Here is a 15,259-nt window from a genome sequence, read left to right on the forward strand (position 1 = left end):
GTGTGATTCTGCATCTGAGTCTCCCCAGTCAAACAACACCCATTATCCAGATTTTATAAAGCAAAAGCACAATAGTTAAATGACGGGTAAGGAAGCAAGGATTTGCATTATCCTCAGAGTAGAAAATGGGGTCCTTTTTCATGTCTCTTCATTGCTCAGTTTCCACATGGTTTCATTTTCTCATCCTTTCCTTATGAGCTGCCAGGAGAGACTCCAAGAAGACATCAGCGGTGGGCAAAAGCCTGCACGCTATTGCACAACCACTTCTTTGGGCACTGGGCTCTCTTTCTGCACAAGCACTTGTTTCTTTAAGGCTAAAAAGTGTTTTTCTCTTAGAGCTGTAGTGTTGACCCCTCTGGATTTAGACAAAAAAACAAGAGCTATGCTGAAAATATCTGATAAAATGGAATTATAAAAGGCAGGTCAAGAGAGTCTTTTCAGGTCAGTGAGTGAGGCTTTTCTACGTCCTCTTAATCCTTTCATGGCAGAAGACACATCCATTGCCCACAACGGATCTCTGGTGATCCCAGTATCTGAGGAGTTAACCACAGGGTGGGCTTTTTTATTTTTCTTAATAAAAAAGGAAAAAAACCCACAAGTGCTGGATGAAATATCAAGATACTGCTGGAGCTTCTAGCTCTTTCTGCTAATTATGATAAAAAAAACTTTTTAAAATGTACACCGCTTGAACAGAAGATGGGTATCAAAGACTTGTTAATTCAGAGCTTAAACCTTTCTAGGCACAGTGATTTAACTCAGAAAAGAATAGCTCTCATATCTTAATGTAAATCTGCTGGATATGTTAAAAACTGGTTCCGAGCATCTCCTCACATCAGCTCAGCTGATCTGCTACACTAAGCGGAATTATCTCTTCCTACATAAAGCAGGGAGCGCTGCCACAGCCAGTCTTGCCTCGGCAATCGAAGCAAAAAAAGGGAGCCCAGTTGCACCATCCCCTCCCCTACTCCTCCCCACCCCACCAACTACTTCAGACATCCCACCCTACTCTTTTTGGGCTAGGTCTCCGTGCCAAAAAGAAAGACGGCCCAGGATAGGCATTTAGGTGTCAAAAAACACATCTTTCAGGAAAAAAGTCTGCTGCAGAGATTATAGTGTTGTTCCAAACCAAAAAAGAAGGGAAGGGGGAAGAGCGTGTGCGTGCACGGGTACGGAGGGAGATGTTGCGTTCCAAAATCCCTCGGCATCCTATAGCGCGCTCCGTTTCTTCCTAATGGGACTGGAGCTGCTGTATGGTTTCAATTCAGCATACTGCACCTGTAAAAACAAATAGACATGACGTTTGCAGTTAGGTAACTCTAGCTCACTACAGTGTGTGTTAATGGCTCCCCGAGGACCAACCAAGGGAAACTAAGGAAGGTTCAAAAGTAATGAATCATTTTCTAAACACAGGAACATGGGGGATTAATTGCAGGAAGGATTTGAGAAGTCATGCATCATTTCTTGAAACAAAAATATTAAAAGCAGATTTCTTCTAATGAGATACATGGGGTTCTACCTGATTTCAGCAATGTAGGATAGATCTTTTGGGTTTGTTTTGGTTTGGGAGTTGTTTTTCTTCTTCTTCTGGCATTAACTTATAAGTTTAATAAACTTCTCCGGGGAGTTACAATGCAAGTGGATCCCAATATGCAGTAATATGGCAGTTGTCAAAACTGCACACAGACCTTGGGATGCTGGCATATTTAACCACCTCAAAAAGGGAAAACATTTTCCCAAACAGAACCTGCACGAAGCTGCCTCCACCTTTCAAAACAATTTCACGTACAATATAATGGTTAAAACATGTGCGGTAAACTGAGAGATGGCCTAATCCCAACAGCAAATCGTCTGTTGTGCTACAGAAAAGTATTCCCACTGAAATCGTGGGAATCTTTTGCTGAGCGTGCCATCTTTTTCCCTCCTGCTCTGTCTTTTGTCCAGCACACGTGGGTTGTAAATGGCTAGAGTACAGAGAGAGAAAATTTCTAACTCACTGCAGTACCAAAGTGAAACGACGATGCATTAATAGTACGTAAAACGAAGCAGACATGGACAGGCTTTGGAAGTGCCACGGATGACTTCCACTGGATGAGCGTGTGGCTGTCACACAGGCTCACTATTTTTAGCATTAGTGGAAAATTCCTCTAGGAAGGTGTGCCCCATCCCAGGAACTTTATCAGTCCTCCCTCATAGAAAATAGTTATCATTTTCCTCAGAGAGCTCAAAGGTTCCCAAAATGATAGAAACCACTCAAGGAAATGTTATAAATGTAAATGTTAAATAAAGCATAAATAGAAAAGCAGCTTATCTTTAAATGTAAACATTAAAAGGGCATATGCAAGCCATCACTGCAAATCCAGTGCACTCTACAAGAGCAATCACAAAATAAAAATACACTAAAGCTTAATGTCTCTATGATTATTTCTGTTTAGCTTTTTTCCTCCCACCAGTCTGGAGATATTTCTCTCAAGTTATTAGTATAACCATCAACCAATCTGGTGGCCTCTTGAAATAAATGTCACCATAAGCCTTTCCAACCCTGTTTCTACCAGATGCCTCGACACGGCATGGAGGCAATTATTTTTCAATCTCCAACAGAGTAAAATCACTACAGGCTAGATTGTGATCCCCTTATTCACAGTGAGTAGCACCTCACTGTGAAAGGACGACGATTCGCAGAGGAAGGTATGACGCCAGTGGGCTCCGGGGCGTCCGAATCAGGGCCTTGGGACACAGATTCCAGTTGATTAAAACAAAAGAAAGAATCCTTTATATCTTGTGGCTCGCTACCCAGCAAGACTATTTTCCTTCCTCCAAGAGAAATAAACAGATCTTGACATCCTAAAGGACTTATTGTTCAAATAATTTCCAGGAAGATAGGCAAGATTACTGAATACAGTTTTGTTGTTAAAAAAAAAAATGAAAAGGGACGAGACTTGACCGAAATTGAGGGAGGAGAGATTCTGGTTAGATTAAAAGTTGTAATTCCGTAATGGCAGAAGATTGATCTTATCAACTGCAGAGCATTTTATACGCATCCCGAGGCTTTCTCTAAGGGAAAAGGAGAGAGCAGCATTGTCCGAGGGAGGCCTGGAGTTCAAGGTGGGTGGGGTTTGGAGGGATGACTGATGTGAAAAAAGAAAAAAAAAATCACAGCAAGCACAAAAAGTCACAGAAATAATTCCTATACCACCCCCTCCACAATCTCAAGAAAAGAGAGAAGTCAGCAAAATCTGTTGGATGGTTATCTCTATGAAAGAGACTATTTTTCCTCTTCCTCCATACAAATATCAGAGCAGAAAGGTGATGGAGACCATAGTTCCGTAACCATGCCGTGTGATTTTCCAAATCATTTTTAAGTAGGTCTTTTCAGGATAATTTTTCTGCAATCATCTTATGCTTCTGACAAAGGATTTTGGCTCCCCTCTCTTTTAACATCCACCCCTCCCCCATATCGGATTTTCCTGCTTCCTTATCTCCGTTATTCAAAAGTGCACTGGCATTGTATTCCCCAAGCCGAGCACCCGGCCGCTCTGAGTGCGGCTTGCTGCCTCTGTTGGTGGTGGCCATTCATTACTTACCTTTTGAACATCAGATGGTACCCTGGAGAGGAAATCTAGTAGCTCATTATTGTCGATGGCGTAGGGATTTCTAAACTTCTTTGTAAATTTATTTATGCCTGGAAAAAAAAAAAGCAAACAAAATAACACAACTGCTTTCTTATTCCCTGCCCTCCCCCTCTGCCCTTAAATTGTTCAGGCAAGGTGGAAAAAGGAAGAAGAATTCACAAGTAAAAATTAGTGTGAAAACAGTGCCTAGGACTTCAAGTCACGCACATGGTGTCTGTCATGTGGAATCATTCACAAATGCCTCCTGGAAGAAGTCGAGGGCATTATTATACAAAGATATTTCTCTACTTTGGGGATGATTTGTTGTCAGCAATGGGGCCAAAAAAAGAAAAAAGAAAGAAAGAAAGAAAGATTGCAGCAGACATTCATTCTGGGGGTATATTGTGAGGGCAATACCTGAATTCGCAGCCCAGACTACTGTTAAATATGCTAGCCTTAAGGAGCAAAGACAGTCCCCTGCCCGCTGCCCAGGGAGCTGGAGGGCTCAGAGAAACTGGGCAGCATGAAGGTTCTTTTTCCTTCCATTTCTTTTGAAAACGAAAGCTGCCAAAAACTTCCCTTCCTCATCATGTTTCACAGCTTATCCTCTCTTTGCAGAACCAGAGTTGACAAGTTGACCATATTCTGATGCTGTGGGAAACTGTGAAAACTTATTATTAGGTTTATTTTATTTTGATCTTTTTAAGGCGAATAACTTGGCTTATTAACTGCAGCAATAGCGCTCCCAGTATCCTCCATGGGGTTAGTCATGCTGCAGCTGTCAGAGGTCCCTACACGGGGAAGGAGATCCTTGAGAGCGCAGCTTGCAAATTATTGAGGGGTTTGCAAGGGGTTGTCTTCTGATCCCTACAAGGAAAGGGAGGGCCGAGCGGCCTTCAGCCAGCACCAGCTCTTTGCATGGACTGGGATGAGAAAACAAGAGAGCTGGGCCCCATTCCCAGCTCTCTCCTTGCTGCGGCCCTCTCCTCTGCCACTACTTCCCACCTGAGAAATAGGAATTGGTAATGTGGCTGTGTGAAGGCGCAATAGAAGAGCAAAGGATCACTGGGAGAAGGGAAACAACTAGCACCTTTTAAAGAATAGCAAGAAAATTCAAATTCTGGTTTCCCATGGGGATCACAATAGAACATCTGATCCAATCCCTCCCCTGTCCAAAATCTCTTAGTTTCCCTGAAAGTGGTTTCAAATGTGATGGCTGCTCCAGCCTTCTCCTCTCTCTCTCTCTCTCTCTCTGAAAAGTACCTGCTTCACATGAGATGCAGCTTTTAAGCCACATTCTTGTAGCAAAATGCCAACACAATTTTCTGTGTACCTGATTTTTAAAAAACAGAAAATACCATAAGGCCTTGCCAGAGGGTAGTTGTTTAACATGTATCATATTTGAAGGCCCTGTCAGTCTAGATGATGTTGAATGGATGTAGGGTTTTCATGTACTCACCATGTCTTCCATACCGGAGCAGCAATATTTTGTTACTGAACTTTTTCCTCCCAGTAATTTCTCTCCTTCCCTTTTGCTCTTTTTTTTTTTTTTGACTAAATCCTTCCCCCTCCAACACTGGCTTTTCATGCTGGCTCCTTCTCATTCCCTCCTCTTTCTGCATCCACGGGAGCCAAGACTTCAGCAGAAGCCTCAGCCCCATAAGGACAACGGGGCCTCTCTAGTGCCCAGAGCCGCATGGGGAACAAGCCTCAGCGATTCAGCGAGTATACTCTGCCCCACATTTTCAGCCATTTTACCTCAACATTGAGATAAAAGACATCATCCTAAATAAGTCCAAAAGCCATTTTGAGATAAGAAAAGTCTTCAGCAGCTGGAATGCCACCTTCTTTTATAAAAGACCATCTTACTCTTCTTAAGACTGCTGAGCAATTTTTCATATTAAAAGCTCTTTTGCTTCATCCCAAGAAAATGATGCACCTTTATACAGCCCTGAGGAACTCCTTTCCTTTTCACGCCCTGATGCAAGGACATGCTCGGTGCCTCCCATTGGACTGACCGACCTCTTGGGCCACACGGTATCTCAGCACACGGCACCCTCTGACCACAGGAGCAGTTGAGGATCCAAAATGTTCCTGGGATCTGGGCCTTGCTCGCTGAGCTTCTCAAACACCTCTTGTCAACTCTTGCCAACTTGAGGGCTTGCCAACTGAGGGCTCCAGCACAAGGAAGCTAATTACTTCCTTACAGAGCAATAAGAATATTGGAAGTAGCTTATCTACTTATCTTTTTCTCTCAGAAACTTATAGAGAATCCTAAGAAAAGTAGAGCATCAGATCACCCAAGGAAAAGAAACGATAGTTTCAACAGAGGTTCATAGCATATTTATTCACCTCTAAGTAACAGCGCTTGATTGTCCGTAACAGGCAGTTTAAAGCTTATTTGATTTCATTCTACAGATATATATTGTATTTATTGCATGCAGATGAGAAGCAATGGAGTACTTACCCCAGATTAAAACAATGTACCTCAGTGGTATATAATACAAAATAACCGTTGCTGCTGCCAGGACTAAGCAGGCCAGGACAGAGAGGAAAGGCACCGTCCAGTTGAATGTGCTGTAAAAAATATAAATAATTCTTCTCAACGTTACTGCTCTTGGATACTGCCTGTACTCTGTTATCCAATAATAATTTAATGACCTCTTCGCAGCGCTCAGCGCATTTGAATACACTGCAAATTGCAGACCCTCTGGGAGGCGGGTAAGTAGATTCCTGCATCTGGATGCTATACTAGATTAAGGGAGATATCCGAGAGGCAGGTATCATGATAAGGAAAGAGAGAGGATACTCTCAGGGGAGCTCAGTGAAGCTGTTAGCCATGTAGCGAGTTGTTTTTGTTTCTTCTCATACACGTCGCACTTGTCACACATCTCTGCTCACTGGTCAGCTCTCCATTATTCATGGGCGGATTATCTGATTTGGAGACGCGGCCACGCCACAGGTGCCAGCCACCTGAGCTGGCTCTGCTCGGGCCACGGCAGAGACGACACGGGATGTTTGTCAGTGCACAGCTCAAATGTGGCAAGCGGCCAGACCCACCTCCGCCAGTAACGGGATGGAGCAGCTGTGACTGATGCTAAACCTTAAAAGAGCCATTAGAGCTATCTCTCTTCATGCCACTGGGGAGTAATACTCTACAAAAATCTCTCTTAAGATTTATATATTTACCTCTGTTTTCTTACATTTTCATCAATTCCTTACTCCTTTGCATATAGGAGGAGTCTTGGGTCAGTTATAGCGTGTCAGCAGCAGTGCAAACCTCTGCATGCCACCAGATTTCCCAAGGGGAGCACTCTCAAGAGGCTCAATCATCACAGGCATTCAGACATTTGTACCATTGTGGACAATAATCAACACAAAACAAGACTTCCTTTCATCCGCTGCCCATCTGTAAGCCTATGGTGGACATAAGATGAGCAGCTGTCGCTAATGCATCTTTGAAGTTACTTTGTCCCCTGTGCCCCGGTCTTATACTCTCTTCAGTACCCTCAGAACACTGAGATACCCAAACTGCATGAATGACCATTAGTTTGTAGGTGGATTTACAGGTCTGGGCATCTCTGCTTCCCACAGTCTGCCTGCTAACTTCATCACATCACAATGAAGAGGATGAATGTGGACCACTCGTCAGGCTATAAAATAAGCGGAACCTCCCTTGACAGGTAAAATTAATAGGAGGGGGAAAGAATTACTTCTAAGCTTCAATAGATGTATTAAATATTAAGTAAAGATAGGTGGGAGAGGACCCATCATTATCAATCAACATAGCTTAAAGTAAAAAAAAAAAAAAAAAAGAAAGAAAAAAAAAAGGCAAAACAGCTCAGTACAGTTAAGCTATTAAAACTCCCTACGATTGCATAACTAGAGTGACAGACGGAAACTGTAGCACAATTCAGTCTGTCACTTACAAAAAAACTTTGGTGGCAGTTTTTTTTAATGGTACATTACTGTTGAGTTACAATGGAATTCTTCTCAAATTACATCGAACAGCCACATTAATATCCAATGTGTTCTTTAAGACCATTGTTACCAAAATGAATACAAGAATTAATAGTGCTTAAGCCCTCCAAGTCTTCCTGCCACGCAGCTGGACAGAACAGTGCCCTGTTCATAGCTGGGAATACGTCTTTTGGCCACTTCCACCCCAGCTGGGGTGTGTGGAGTGGAACCACAACACACGGGCTTGCTGTATTTTTAGCTTGAACCCAGCTCCTCGTTAAAGTGTGGCTCAATCACAAACCATCACTTTGTGTTCAAAACAGAAAACAATGAGGGTCAATTAAGTTCCAAAAAAGATTGGATTCTAAAAGTTGGTGCGTGTCTGTGGGCAGGGACTTTTTTTAGGCCCTTCACCTCCCTTCCTCCTAGGGCCAGGAATACCCTATGTCCTCTCACAGCGGCAAGACCCCGAGAACCCCCTTTGGGCTTCCTTGTGGCATTGGCAGGAAGCAGATAGCTCAAACCGATAAAGAGAGAAGCGCATCAATGCACTGGGGTGGGAAATAAGTGACTGATAACCCCTGCAACCAGGCAAGGGCAAGGAGGGCATGGGAAAGGCGACACCAACCATCATTTCTTCCCTACTTTCCACAGAGGAAGCACAAAGAGAAGCCTGATATTTCAGTGCCCATGTCTCCCAGCAATACCTTTGCTCGTGCTGGCATCAGGGCTCCCTACCGCAACACAAAGACGAGACCAGGGATTGGGACAAATGGTTGAATATAAGAGCTTCAACCAGCAAAGCACCTGGCTGCTTCTCTTCTCTCTGCTTTGGAAAAGTTTTTGAAGTAAAAGACTCCACAGGAAGAAGAAATGACACTACAACTGGTCAAGTCTCTCCTGCTACACCTTGCAGTCATTTTTGGAGCAAGAAATTCACCCCAGCATAATCCTCCTGGCTCTTCTCTCATGCGTATCACGGCCAAGCAAGGAAAAATGACCACTTACTTTTTAATCCTCTCTCCAAATGATGCTATTTCTTCTAGGATGCTTTGAACGGCTATGATGATCTCTTGGACCATGTGGATTCTTTCAATTAAACCTTTTTTCTCAGATTCCTAATAAAAATGGAAATGAAAGCATTTTATGCATTCAGTATTTGCTAATGTGTTCACAGCTACATGAAGAAAGTAACATATTGCCAGTACCACTGATGCAAACTTGAACACATAGTATGCACTGGTGCATACTTGTACACCAACTTTATCACTAAGGGAAGCAAGAACATGCACGCTGGGTTTATTATATACAATAAACATTAATGCGTATAGCATCTTTTATTTTCTCTTTTTCTCCCAGCACACGAGCAGAGGTTTCTACATCTTCCAGCCCAAATCATCAATGGCAGTATCTCAAACCAGGCTATCAGTGGAGTGCCCACTTGCATGTCAAACCAGAAGAGCTGCAGGGCACTCCTGAGCGCAGATGACCTGCAGGGGAGTGTGGGGTGGCCAGTGCTTCCCAAGAACGAGAATGAACTTATGCAGAGCTTTTGAATATCACTTTTCTGAGCTTTGGAGGCACCCAACAGCTATGTTGTTTTCTGTATATAAATTAGCAGCAGGTTACCGAATGCAACATTAAGTAGTGGCTCATGATTAATACTTTTTCTTCTGGATTAACCATTTTCCCTCAAGAAATGTTAACCTCAGTATTACTGGATATCTAGAGTGTCCTTCAAGATTGGCAGAGGACCCATTAAGCTATTTTTTCTTGCAGCAGACATTAGGATGAGCAAACAGTTTGAGAGTACTAGAGATCCTAAATTCTAAGTACTAAATCCTGAAGTCATCTTTTTACCTAACGCTACATCCTGTAAAATTTTTTTGCCACTGAGGCATTGTTAGTTCAGACAAACACTTCTCTTTAAGCAATGCTTTCCACCCTGATGACAACCTCGCCACGCACAACACCAAAAGCAGACTAATTCAGATTACCTTGCCTTTGTCGTGGGCTAAGACCATATCTGTGAGAATAACTGTATATAATATATATATATTTCTGGTCTGAACACAGTCAAGAGTCCTCCCTCCTGCTCTGTTCTTGGGCAGTTTTGTGGGTGTCTGTACCAGACAGAGTGGCCTGTAACTACTGACTTGTTTCACAGATATTTCCATGCAAAGCCAATCACTGAAGAAAGTCAGTAATCTGAGTTAAAGGGAACACTACAGTTTGCCAACAAACAGCATAGCCTAGAAAAATTCAAGCCTCTGCCAAACTAGTAACTTTAGATTTGAATTTACTACTTAGGCTGAGAACTCTTTAGGGGGTTAATTTTTATTTTATTTTTTGAACATTTCATATGCAGAGACCTATTCTTTTACTGAAAAAAAAATCAAAGGAAAAAATGACATTTTCCTTTACAGCAGCCATCTTACAACTTCATTTCTTACTGCTTATTTTAGGCAGCAACATTACAGGACATTACTACACATGTGCAGAAACAAAAAGGAAGCACAGAATGAATTAAAAATCAAAATGACTTAAATCAGCCTTGGAAATCAGTATACAATTACCAGCATTCAGCATTTCTTTGCCAGCAATCTAACACACATACAGGCATGCAAATTGGTGTGGTTGCAGATATTCTAGCACAAAATCAGCAAAACATTCACTTATTGCAAAATGCAGCGCCCGGGACACTGATTTTACATCACATTTAGACTGTCCAAAACCAGCCCAATTTAGAAAAAAGAAATTTTTAAGTTGTGTTTTAACCAGTCAGTGCCCAGACAGGGGAGATGCTGGCACAACGCAAGTCACTTCCACGTTCTCCATTGACTCCTGCCAGCCGGGGCAGGGCAGAGGACAGAGCAGGTGGAAGCAAGCAAGGGCCAGACGCACCCGGCTCAGCACCGGCTGCAATTCTGCCCTCTGCGCTGTGAACCTATGTTTATTGCTGTGCAAAAGAGGGGCAGAGGCTGCTTGCACTGGATCTGTGCTAAATAGGTGCAGGCTCATTGCTACAGCCTTTCGGCACTACTGCATCGCGAGAGGGTCCGCGTGCATCCGAAACACTGCATCGCTTTGCATCTCGGTGTGCTGAAATACCGTACCACCCTCCCCTGGATGCTGAGAGCCAGACAGTACGCCACAGCCCTTCTAACCCTCAAAAGCAAAGGTGTGCTGCCCATTTCTCGTTACAGTAATTTTTGAGTTTAAAATGCCAGCCAAAACCACCGCAGAGTTATCAAGCTCCAGACATTTGAATATTTGCCTTTAGGTTGCAAGTGAGCACAGAATGAATAGAAGCAGGGTTTTAAATAATCACACATTTGGGTGTGAAAATGAGTATTTTTACATTAATAAAACCACCAACAAAAATGAAACCCTTGGGGTGTGAAACGACCCCAGAACAAAATAAATAAATAAATAGTCAGTTTATGTGAAAATAGCACCAAAAAGTCATTTTCACACAACTTCAGTTATAACCTTGTTAGGCTCAAATGTAAATGACACACTAGGATTATTTTTAACTCTTCACTCACTAGAATGGTACAACGTTCCCTTAGTCATAATTTGGCTTTAATGCACCAAACTTGCAAGTCAAACTTCGGGAACAGTTCACGGAGACCCAGCTGGGGAGAATTTCATTTTGTCCAAATTCAGAGGGAGGGGGTAAAGAAAGCGTTTTTGATAAAGTGATGTTCCAGGGCAAGCCTACTCTTGCTCCCCAGAGCTGCAAGAAAGATCATCCGACAACTCTATCTGCATCATGCTGACTTCATTTACACGTCTTTGGCTGAGCTTGGAAATGTGGTGATAACGCAGTTTAAGAAATACAACATAACTTCTGCTGCAGCAACTAGCAGCCTAAGAAAATAAAACAAAACGGAAACCCTACTGTCTTTGGACTACTGTGGTCTGTTTTTTGTTTTTTTTTTAAAGCTGGTGCACACTAAAATCACTCCTAAACAATGGCATTTTTCATTTATAATACAAAATACACTCAGCAAAGCAAAAGGCAGAGACGGTCTGCGAGGAGAAAGCCTTGTAAAGGATATCAAGTATTAGAAAGTAAAATGGGCTGGCTACTGCTCTCGTACTACGCATTTCAATATTTGTGCAGAAACATTTGAAAATGCTGGAAATCTGTCAACGTCTTTTCTTTGTTATTATTGTTTTGTCCTGGAAACCTACAGTCTAAACACACATACAGCAGGATTAGGTCACTGGTTAAGCGAGACAGCAGCAGACAAATGAAGTATGACAAACGTGTGATTTGCTAAACTATTTAAGACTTGAGCGCTGCGTATGCCTTCTGAAGCCAGCAGCTCACAAAATGCTGTCGGGAGCAGTACGAGAGTTCATGCGCCCATCAGGAAGACAGTCACTGCTCCATATTGATTAACAAATGGGCAACTGTCACACAGAAAGCTATATTTGAGCAGTGCCATGTCTGTGGAAGATGCAAAAATAATCCCAAGAACGTCTTCCACTCCACACGCTTCCCCATTTGTGCAAGGTCCCACAACCTGGATAACATGCTCCATCCGCCTTAGGTGTCATTTGTTTCTGACTTCTTTTGGACTGATCTGTCTCAACATATTATGCAATGACTGCCTTAAAACAAAATGTGGATACTCATGGTTCAAAATCACAGCTGAGAAGCTTTTGCATGAATTAAAAATAAAATAGCCTGCCTGTTTCTGGCATAGCTTTCTGAAGCCAGTCGTGAAACTGCCATTCCTTCAAGGCCTCTTTCTTCTTCATTTCTTGGCTGATTACAGCACTGTGGGTGGACCAAAACTAGTCCTTAGCCTCTGGGAAAGAATTAACTTTGTCAAAATGAATTTACAACTGAGAATTAATTATATAATCAGTATGTTACTTCAAATCTTCCCTGCATATCCCGATTTAAGAAACCTTCATTTCTACATTAATCGCCTGAACAAAAACACAAAAGGGGTCTTACAAAAGATTAACCATGTCAGGGAGGGGGGAAAAACCACCATCAAATTCAGAAATTAAGCCTTTTATGTCCAGTTAACGCACACCAACTTGAACTTGTAAATGAAGGCACCAAAACTGTGCCCTACTGAATGAAAGCTAAGTCTAGATCTTTCTTTCCGTGATAATCTGTAACAGTTAATAAATGGGACAATTAAATGCAGTCAAAGAATTGCTATATTTCCCTTCCCTAGAGTCATGCTGGGCCCAGACAGTCAGGGACAGTTGCAAAATAAACTCTCGCACAACTGCAAAATTGATGCACTTCCAACAGCAAAGACTTTGAAATTGTGTGAGATACGGGGCAGGCTGGGAGGGGACTTCTCCAGCATCAGCATGGAAATCCATGATGGGGCTAGCTACAGCTCCAGACACATCCAAACCTGCATGCTGCACTCAAAATTCAAGGACAATTTTTAATGCTGTTCTCTAAATGTGCTTCTGGTGGAAACTGCAACTATTGCATACACACAACTAAAAACTTAAGCTTGAAGTTCCTAACAAGTTCTAAATGCTTCATACCACTTGGATTTCATATAAACCATTCTCACAAAAAGAAATCTTGCATGCAACTTTCATACAAGTGGTATTCATCAGCAGATTTTTGGCATGCCAAGGGAAACTCAATATAAAAAGCTGAGGAACACTTGGGGGCAAGGACTGAGGAAAAAGAGGAGGAGAAAAAAAAATAAATAGGGATTAATACAAAAGGAGGAAGAAAGTAGACAACTAAGTCAGGAATGAAAATCTTGAATATTTTCAGGAATAAAAAAGTTAGTCTGCCTAGCCCTGGGCAGGTCTACCTTTCAGGATTAGCTTCTTTTTTTTTAAAGTAACTAGCCCATTATGGCACCATGGCCACAAGCCCATGGGGTTAATGTTTTATCAGGATTTATCCCATGCACCAGGTATGAATTCCCCTGTACATTAGCATCAAACAAGATTGGTAGAAAGGAGAAAAAGAGGAAAAAGCTTGGGCATGCATGTCTTTTTGCCCCACTATTCTTTTGGGTTTTAAAAAAACATGCTGTGGTTACTTAAAGAAAAGCAAATTTCACCAAAGTTGGATTTCACTTGCAACTGGCACGCTCTGTCCCAGAACACAGAACTCCAAACTTATCACTATCTGGCCAAGCCTTTGACAAATAAAAGTCTTCCAAAGGCCAAAATACTTGGAGACGAAGTCAGAATATTTGGCTGGGTACAAACAGCAGTCCACTGGCCTCTGTGGTTTGCAGGGAACTGCTCGCTAACAGCTTCCATCTAGCAGCAGAGCGAAGCTCTTGTGGGAGGTGGTAGCCAGGGAGCGACAGACAGAGTCTTTGGGTAGCTAAAACGAATTCCATGCAGAGCTTTGAAAACAGTCACCACAGCAACCTTGAACCAGATCCGGCGTTCGGCGGGAGCCAAAGCCGGCTGCGGCGATCCCGGCGATCCGCGCCGCTGCCGTGCCCTGCGCTGCAATGTCTGACTGCGCGCCCAGGAAGGCTCTGCGGCGCGCAGGGGAGGAAGGGTACGCGTACAGGACGCCTGCCAAAGTCTGTGCAGTCGCCTCGCGCCGTCCAGAAACTGTGCATCACGGGATCGTTTTGTTTATTAACACCATGTTGCAAATGTGCCTGCTTGGCTGTGGAAATTTAGCGAATCTGAATGTACTTGAAATAATTACCAAACAGAGGAAATGCAACACATACAGGTCAATTTATGCTCTCAGTTAAAAAGGTGTGAAATCTGGAATAATTCCACCAGAGCCAATAGAATTACTTCAGACTGATATGAAGGAGAGCACCATTGGCCTTAAAAGGACACCTTTTAAAAGCAGGGCATATAATCCTACAGCTAAGGCTGGGGGACCGCTGTCAAAAAGGCAGATGACTACCCCATGCCCTTGTTAAATCTAACTTTGCTATTGAATGATCATGTGAAAAACAGCACCACACTTTTTGCTTACATTGGACAAATTTCATCTGAGCGCAGAGGACCAAAGTGTACACTCAAGTCCTTAAGTCCCATCTGAACATCAGATCTAAGTAGAAAGGTTTTGCTCATAACTCCATTGCTTTCCTTCTAGAAAGGAGTGAAATGCAGGGGCTTTAAGAGACTTTTTCTGTACTTGTTCACATTTGCACAGAGACGGAGAGAAACCCAAAGTCTTGTGATATTGCTATGAGTTTTAAAGTAACACTGGTGCTTGCAACAGAATGAAACACTATTCAGGTGAGCAGTATGTACCCAAGAACCAAGAAGAAAGAAGTCTGAATGGAGATAAAAAGTCATCAGTCATCTTTTATTTAAAAATGGAAGGCAAAAAGGAAAAACAACTTTGAGGAAAATAAGTGCTTTCTCCTGGAAATATACATGAGACCTAAGAACAAGCACATGGTGATTAGACTTAAACTACTGGATCATCATCTATAATCTAGGTAATGATCTTTAGCAGTTCTGGGTACAGGATAAAGATAGACCTATTCATGCATCTGCCCAATTCAAAAGAAATTTTAGCATTTTAAATCATCTGTATTTTTAAGGGACGAGAACTCCTGAGCTTTACGTGCTCAGTTCCATGGCCTGCTTGGCTGGCTGCTGTTGCAGTGGTGGCTTACTTAGCTCCAGGGCAAGAGAAAGATCTTTAGGCTGGCACAGAGCTGCAGAGGTCTGTATAGGAGAAGTGCCAGACAATG

General features: G+C 42.6%; 1 protein-coding gene across 1 annotated transcript in view; it reads right to left on the bottom strand.

The window, feature by feature from the left end:
* Positions 1-995: 995 nt before the first annotated feature.
* The window catches only part of MCTP2 (multiple C2 and transmembrane domain containing 2), a 108,508-nt gene continuing 94,244 nt past the window's right edge, over positions 996-15,259 (bottom strand). The window contains exons 20-23 of the mRNA XM_067305253.1: positions 8,577-8,686; positions 6,076-6,185; positions 3,582-3,679; positions 996-1,275 (exon numbers count right to left, since the gene is read on the bottom strand). Of these exons, the coding sequence (XP_067161354.1) occupies positions 1,207-1,275; positions 3,582-3,679; positions 6,076-6,185; positions 8,577-8,686 (387 nt within the window). The 3' untranslated portion in view covers positions 996-1,206. The remainder of the gene's footprint in view (positions 1,276-3,581; positions 3,680-6,075; positions 6,186-8,576; positions 8,687-15,259) is intronic.

The sequence above is a fragment of the Apteryx mantelli genome, chromosome 15 (assembly GCF_036417845.1).
Source record: "Apteryx mantelli isolate bAptMan1 chromosome 15, bAptMan1.hap1, whole genome shotgun sequence".
NCBI classification, from domain to species: Eukaryota; Metazoa; Chordata; class Aves; order Apterygiformes; family Apterygidae; genus Apteryx; species Apteryx mantelli.